The sequence below is a fragment of the Trifolium pratense genome, linkage group LG2 (assembly GCF_020283565.1).
Source record: "Trifolium pratense cultivar HEN17-A07 linkage group LG2, ARS_RC_1.1, whole genome shotgun sequence".
In the NCBI taxonomy this organism is placed as follows: Eukaryota; Viridiplantae; Streptophyta; class Magnoliopsida; order Fabales; family Fabaceae; genus Trifolium; species Trifolium pratense.
The window spans coordinates 9,371,644-9,380,244 of NC_060060.1; the positions used below are offsets into that span (position 1 = coordinate 9,371,644).

The 8,601-nt window shown below is 30.8% G+C and overlaps 1 protein-coding gene across 3 annotated transcripts; it reads left to right on the top strand.

The window, feature by feature from the left end:
- The first annotated feature begins 5,380 nt into the window (after positions 1–5,380).
- Positions 5,381–8,215, top strand: LOC123905798 (extensin-1-like). 3 transcript variants are annotated; one of them, XM_045955531.1, is made up of 3 exons: positions 5,398–5,578; positions 5,666–6,021; positions 7,965–8,215. In XM_045955531.1, exons 1-2 carry the CDS (start codon positions 5,421–5,423, stop codon positions 5,994–5,996), a joined length of 489 nt encoding a protein of 162 aa, XP_045811487.1. In that variant the 5' UTR covers positions 5,398–5,420; the 3' UTR covers positions 5,997–6,021; positions 7,965–8,215. The 3 variants fall into 3 exon arrangements, with proteins under 3 accessions (XP_045811486.1, XP_045811487.1, XP_045811485.1); XM_045955530.1 differs by having other exon boundaries at positions 5,381–6,021; XM_045955529.1 differs by having other exon boundaries at positions 5,398–6,016.
- Positions 8,216–8,601: the final 386 nt, after the last annotated feature.

An 8,601-nucleotide genomic window follows, 5' to 3' on the forward strand; every position in this document is an offset into this window, starting at 1 on the left:
CTTCCACCATTCTCCCTAACCTCCAAACTCAAACGCCGGTCAAGCTTGTCGTGACAGCACCGTTCATGAACGGATATGGATCGCGAACGAGGAAACAAAGACGGAGATCGCGCGTTATGATTCCTAATTCCCAATTGATGAATCGAATCTTGCCCTATGTTGAATCGTGACCTGCATCTACCTGATCGAGAATGATTGCGGTCGTGATGATTATGAACGCAGCATCGATCGCAAGAAAGAGAGCTTCCAAAATTTGAAGACGATCTGGTAAAGTGATCGTTGCTCTGTTTCTGTCTGTTCTGTTTTCCTTCAATCTGTCTAGGCTCTTTCCGACGTCGCCGTCTCACCTCGGTCCATTCTTCTCCATCACTGTAATCACCCCCCCGTTTCTGCCTTGCTTCCGGTGAAGGCGATGACCGAAACGGCCGTCCTGAGTTTGCCCTAGGTGCAGCCGTCCTCTCTCTCTCTCTACCTCTCTCTCTCTCTCATAATATCTCTTTTAGGATATAAAAAAAAAAAAAAAACAAAAAAAAACTTTATCATTTTCATTAACTATCTTTCTCCTATACATTTATGTCTTGTCATGTATGTGCTATTTTGTCATGTCATATACTGTTATATCCGATACTTACTGTTTTGCGAATCAAATACATCGTACAATTAACTTCGAAGAGGGAGCTAGGGTGGATTAGCTTAATTTATTTTTTGAATGATAAATATATTATATATTAATATAAAAAATACAAGAGAAGGTTAAAAAAAAAGGTACGAGCAGTACACTTCACTATAACCCAACAATTTCTACGGTCAGTACACTTCAAAATAAACATGCAAATAAAACTACAAGAAAACAAAGATGTACACTCTCAATAAATTACAACCTTTCAAAGACATCACCACGAGAAGAAGAATATACATATCTCTCAGGAAGAAAGAGACAATGATTGACCACATGTAGGACAAAACAATAAGAGGACCTTCAATCCCACTGACATTAAACTCAAATGATTAATAAAATCTCCTCTAAAACTAACTCTAAATTATTGAAGTCCCCTTCTAAAAACCAGATGGTTAATCGTGCACTCAAATTGATTTTAGTGTTTGGAACTTGTTGAAAAAACAGATAGGTGTTGTTATCAATCCGAGCAGTATATACACTATTTGGCATTAACAACTTCTAAGTATTATTCAACAAGTTTGAAAAATTTATGATGGTTTTTTCATTTTGAAAGGTGATGAAGTTGGCGACGAATGAATTGTCTTTTCATGAAGTTGTAATTGTAAACATAGAAAACAAATTAAATATTAAAGTTAAAATAATTTTCTTTTCTTGACAAAAGTTAAAAGAATATATATGAGCCGGTTTAAATTTGTCTTACAATTACAAATGCTGAATTTAAATAATTTTTTTGAAAAAAATGATGCATTTAGTTTAAGATCTAAATTATTCAATTCGATGGGCCTTTAGGAACACAAACATTTTATGAGATTTTCTTTTTGCACCTCACAATCACTTCCGATGTATACTTTAGAAAAAGAAAAGCATACTATGTTTTTAGTATTTCAGAAATTTACTTCCAACAAAAAATACATATTTTTCCCGATTGATAACAAATATTTTCCAGTAACTTATTGATTTTTCTTGGATTACTCACTTGTAGATAAAACCGAAATTTACAAACATTTGATTCAATATTGTTATGTGGTGGACAATAGTAATTCTTTAATTGACATCTAATAATACATTTCTAGATCCGTCTCTAATCACTACAAGAAATATGGCGATTTCCTAGAAAAATTCCAAAAAAACCAACCAAAATTCCTAGAAAATGGTGGTTTCCGTGGAAAAAAATCGTATGTATTTCATGGAAATTACCGAGGAACTATGGCAACTTTCGAGGTATTCAATAAAAACGCATAAACCATTAATCTTCATCGGTCTCAATAACATATCAAACAATTTTAGATTTTTGTAAAATTCAACATGGATGATCTATACGATATAAGCTTTCAATCCAACGGTGGATTTTGTAAAATTTGTATTCGTTAAAGCGTTATTGAGCGGTGTAACATTACTCAAATGTTACACCGGTGTAATTTGATCCATCCCCATATATATATGAGGAACTTTTAAAATGAGAGGGTGAGAGGATTAAATCTCAGCCATTAAATTAATCTTTACGGTGATCTTTCATTTTTAAATTGTAATTAATTTTTGGCTTAATTAGTAAAATGGTCCCTTGAAGACATTTTTGGCTTCATATTGGTCCCTTAAAAAAAGAAGATCCGAATAGGTCCCTTAAAAACATCTCCGTTAATCAGTTTGGTCACTGATTAATGGAGATGTCTTTAAGGGACCTATTCGAACATTTTTTTTTCTTTAAGGGACATATTCAGACTTTTTTTTCTTTAAGGGACCAATGTGAAACCAAAAATATCTTTAAGGGACCATTTTACTAATTAAGCCTAAATTTTTTCATTCCTTCTTCTCTCTCTACCTCGTTACTAGTTGCTTGAGTAATAACACTACCATTCTTTGATATGCCTCGTCATTTTCGATTAATGCAACAGAAAGCCTGCATTAAAATGGTTGTTGTTCTTGCTTTGAAATTGGGTAATCAAAATAATAATGAAGATAAGGTGTTTGTGTTATTAGCTAGTCCAATTTACCGGTCCGGCCGGGAACCGGAGAGTTTCATGGGTCGATTTACCAGCAGAACCGATTAAGCAAACAAACTGGCCAAAACCGGTTTGACCAGGCCGGTTCAATGGTCACACCGCTGAACTAGAAAAACCGCTCGAAACCGAACCGAATGTTTGTATGAAAATTTAATAAAAAATACCAATTATTGTACTGGCAAGAAGTTGAACTCATGACATGTGCATGCAAGAAAGTATCCTTACCACCCGGCCAAACAAACTTATGTGATTTATATGCATCAAAATTAAATATATTTAATAGTTTATTTAAGAACCATTGATACCACCTGGATCTTCTTTTTTCTAACCATCTCATATCACATATAGCTATTTTCTTTTTGTAAAGACATATTATGTATTGATAAAATACATTAACTTAATTATTTTTGTTTATTTTTTTTATAAATGTGTGAATTTTTATTATTATTTTTTTATAGAATAATTTTTATTCAATATTGTAGCTATGAAATTTAAGATTTGAATATTTTTTATTGACTGGGTTAGTAGTTATGTGACCCAGTGACCCAATGCTTTGATCGGATCGATCATCGGTCCGGATTTTAAAACACTGAGATGAATAGGTGTTTTAAACAATATTGGCATGCACTGCATGATTCAACCATAAGTAAATGCACTAAGGTAAGCAAATTCATATTGCACTTACCGAATTGGTTGGTCAGGATGGGGGGCCTGAGAGTATTATAGGGGGCCTTAAAAAGCAATTTTCAAGAACAATTTTTTTGCAACAGATCCAACCCAAACTGAGAGTATTCTAAACTAAAGACCCAATTTTTTTCCCCAATTAACAGAAAAAGCTAGGACCTAACTCCATTATTCTTTTGGGGAGGAAAAAATTTCAGTAGAAAAAAAGTAACTAACCAAAAAATTGGTGGTGCACATGTTCACAGCGGCGGCGAGAGTCAACAGCAGGGCGGCATAGTGTCGTCGACGGTAGGAACATGGCTTGCGTCGATGCTTCGGTTATGTTAAGACTTAATGAAAAAAATTAATTAGAGAGAAAGACACCTGACACACTATGATACATGTGATTAATCAGATGAGTGAAATTGGCCTAAAGTCATCTAACTTTCTGCTAGAAAGTTAGAGAATAAGGATCCGCCAATATAAATATTGTTTGCATACAAATATTGGACACTAAATATTTTCAAGACAAACTTTTTGAGGGGTTAATTAATGACAAACTTAAGATTTTTAGGGGTTAATTTATGGCAAAACTGATATTTTTTGTTTAAAACTATCATAAACTGGAATTTTTAGGAATTAAATTGGGGCAAAACTAAAATTTTTGTTAGACTAAAATTTTGTCCAAACTCAATAATATTTCTAGCTCAGCCACCGTTTTTGCCTTAATTTAGTAATTAGCCAATACCTCAAGAAACAATATACTTAATTAGCATTCTTTAGAGTAATTAATAAATTAAAGTTGAAGGAAATTATATTTATCTTCTCTAAAAATATTAGTACGAATCGAACTTAGAATTTCTCGGATCAAATATCAGTTTTTATTTTGGTAGATTGTAGATCTATTTTATTTTTTTTATTACTAGATCAAACACTTAAAAATGGAGAATTTTAATATTATGACACGAGTAAAAAAATAAAGTGAATATGAAATGACTTTAATTAGAAATATTCATTATCATTTAGTAAATAAATAAATATTTATCATCCAAGACTTTCTTGTGTGTGTATTTGAATTGTCGAAAAACTTTGCTTACAAAAGTACAAGAAAAGATAATTAAATAAGATTTGAGTCATTTTCTTGCCATGAAAATAACTAAAAAAGGGTAATGTCAACATTATCAGATAATTATCTTCTGCTTAATTATATTGCTATCTAATGCTACCTGTGTATATATAAAACCAATAATAATTACTGGTAACCAATTACGGCTTTGCCAATTTTTTATTTTTCTTTTTTAAACGACTAAATTTTATAAATAACGCAACTGAGCACAAGACGAGTACGGTCCGTAAAATCAAGTCATACAAAAACTCTTCACAAATAAAAAATTCCAACAACACCAATGACAACCCCTAAAACCTTAAAACCATCCATTGAGAACAACTAAAACAACAACCTATAATAGTAAGAAGAAAAAAAACCCACAAAGTCAAGCAGAAGTAGATGCATCAAAATTATTATAAATACTACGAATTTTACAAAATTTATCATTGTATTGAAAGTTTATATTATATAGATCATCCATAATTTTTTTTAAAGAAATCGAAAATTATTTGATGTGTTATTAAGATCAATCAAGATTAATGATATTTAATAAATACTCATAAACCGTTAATGTTGACATAATGTTGTTCAATGATATTTTGTTCGTTGTGTTGGTATAATGTTTATTAATTTTCTGTCTTGTTATAGAGTTTATTTAGTTTAAAATGTCGTATCAACTTCGATTCATTATAGATTCAATTAATCATTTTGGGTGTGTTGCATATTCAAAGACGGTACTAATCTAGTCACTTTAATTTTGTTACATTTACTATTATTTTATGCTATTAACTTAAATGTTATGTCGTAGGTTCATACTTATAATTTTTACATGCAAAAATAACATGATTTATAAAATAAAATAAAAAGTTGAAACATTAATATGATATAGGAAAAAACTATATATATGGGTAACCTACCATCCCTAAAATCATAACCAAAATACATTTTTAAGTGAACTATAAGGGGCAGAATGAGGTCTCCAACAATGGCCTCCTCTTCACTCATTATTGTATTAGCAGTACTCTCTCTAAGCTTGGCATCTCAAATCTCAGCAGACTATGTCTCTCATCCACCACCATCACCAAAGATTCCACCACCGGTTTACAAATCTCCACCTCCACCATATAAGTACCCTTCTCCACCACCACCACCTAAGAAGCCTTACACTCCATCACCTCCACCACCGGTTTACAAATCTCCACCTCCACCTTATAAGTACCCTTCTCCACCACCACCACCTAAGAAGCCTTACACTCCATCACCTCCACCACCGGTTTACAAATCACCTCCACCTTATAAGTACCCTTCTCCACCACCACCACCTAAGAAGCCTTACACTCCATCACCTCCACCACCAACTTACAAGTCCCCACCACCACCTTATAAGTACCCATCTCCACCACCACCACCCAAGAAACCTTACAATCCATCTCCTCCACCCCCAGTTTACAAATACAAGTCTCCACCTCCACCCTATAAGTACCCTTCTCCTCCACCACCACCGCCGGTTTATAAGTACAAGTCACCTCCTCCCCCTCCCTATTAAGAGCATCGCACTTAGTACTTGTATGGTATGCTCAGTTGTTGATATATAATTATCACTACATTCTTTCTTAAATATAAGATCTTGTTGATTAAATTACAAAAATTAGAAAAGTTTGTTGCTCTAATAAATTTATTAATAATGAATATTTTTTTTATAAATTTATCCTATAAAAAAAAGTTTATTATGTTACTACCATAATATTTTTTATAAATTGTAGAAAAGAAAGATAAAATAACTAAAGGCATGCATGTTGATAAAGAAATAATTATAATTTGGTTAAAAATTTAAAAAGATCTTAAAAATTATTTTAAAAAGAGTCTTATATTTAAGATATGTCTATATATAAAATTAAACCTATATAAATTCATATTATATTAAAAAAAAGGCTTAAATGCACTTTTGGTCCCCCTATTTTCAAAAAAATGAAGTTTTGGTCCCCCTATTTTAAAAACCAACTTTTTAGTCCCCCTATTTTCATTTTTTTTGAGTTTTGATCCCCCATCCTATTTTGGGGTTAATTTTGTTGATGTGGCCTTGTAACTAATGATGTGGCAACATTCATGTAGACAAATTTAATATCCATGTCATTATTATATATTTTTAAATTCAATAAAACTTTATTTTAATGAACTTTCTTAGGTTTAATTAAATTATTTTATAAAATAAGTTTTATTGAATTAAAAACAAATAATGACATGGATATTAAATTTGTCCACGTAGACGCTGATATGCATTAGTGACAATGCCACATCAACAAAATTAGCCTTAAAATGGAATGGGGGATCAAAACTCAAAAAAAAATAAAATTGGGGGACTAAAAAGTTGGTTTTTAAAATAGGGGGACCAAAACTTCATTTTTTTGAAAATAGGGGGATCAAAAGTGCATTTAAGCCTAAAAAAAATTGTCAAAAACATGTCATTTCTTTAATAATAAAACAATATGTCAAAATTTTATCCACCGGAGACTAAAACCAAAACATAAAATTGTTTAAATTGTTTAGAGATGAAAATATATGATTATTTTTATAAGGACGAAAACCAAAATTCTTTAATTTTTTTTTTTTTTGGTGATAAAATATATGATTGTTTTTATAAGGACGAAAACCAAAATTCTTTAATTTTATTGGAATGAAAAATATATTTAACCCTAACAAATATAAAGATTCAATAGTTTTATATTATCTTTACTAATTATGCATGCCAAAAATTATGGGATTTTTTTTATTACTTTGCTACTAATTATGGAAATTGAATATATGTAGTTGTAGGATTATATGTTCAATTGAACATACTTAATAGATTATCATATACTTTTCAATATTTTTTTTGGTTACATAGGCGAAATGACAAACCATTGAAAACTCACACACAAAGTAAAGGGACCCGAGTTCGAACCCTGGTCATAGAACCCCCGGTCATGGTGTTCAACCTAACAATTTTGACATGTTTTTCAATAGCTAGGATTTATGGACGATACTTTTAATATTTTGTGAAACTTTACATTTTTTTTGGTACAAGAAAATTTACATATCTAATCTACTCATTAGCAATTTTAGATCGATGAAATTTGATGTGTGCATAGAGTTATTATGCAGTGTACAGTAACTTATTAAAAACATTATATTTAAATGAATATCATTTGATTATTATTTGAATTTGTTTCAAATTCTTCTTTACTTCCGTAGAATTAGTGTAGCAAGAATTTAAAAATATATACAAATAGTTATCAAATTTTGTCACTAAATTTTTTGAACATAAAATGGAGAGAAATTTTATTTTTCTAGTCCCATAATTTGAATTTTTTTAAATAATACACATGAATTAAATAATTATATTTTTTGAATTTATCTTCCTAAGATTTTTTATTTTTTTTGGTAGAAATCTTCCTAAGATATTTAATCTCTACTATATTAAGGATAGTTTACGATGAAATAAATAATAATATACATTTGTGTACACTTTTGTTAGGACCGAAGAATAAGAGATGATGGATGGAATAAGCACCGTATAATAATATGAGGAACACGGAAGGTGTTTAATTTGGACAACATTATTTTCAATTTGTATTATGTATTTGTCAGTAATCATTATATGGTTTGTAAGGCACTGTTCTAATCAGATCCATACGTAATCCTTCATGTCCTGCATGTATTTTGGTCATGTCTGCAGGGTTTTGTGTTTGACCAATCATAAATAAATAAATGTTGTTTTCTGTGTGATATATATGTGCGACTATTACCCTTGTCTACGTGCACTTTGAAGTTCAAGTTGAAAATTTGGTTAATATGTGTGTATGTGTACGAACAAAACTGTGACATGCAAAAAATGAGAAAATGAGAGATGAAAATGATGTGCCTAGCTGTTGAAGGATATTGTACTATATTCAGGGATCATGTTTGAACCACGGTCATCTCACTTATCTACCTCAAGCGTGAAATTTCTAACCAATAGATTATTTAACCACAGGAAAAAAGAAAGAATGTGAAATTATAATTAATTGAAAAATGCTAAACAGTGCCTCCGAGACACTCTTTAAGGATCTTAAATAGTAAAGTCAACGAATTGGAAATTGGAATATTTTATTTTTTGAATAAATAATTTCTTT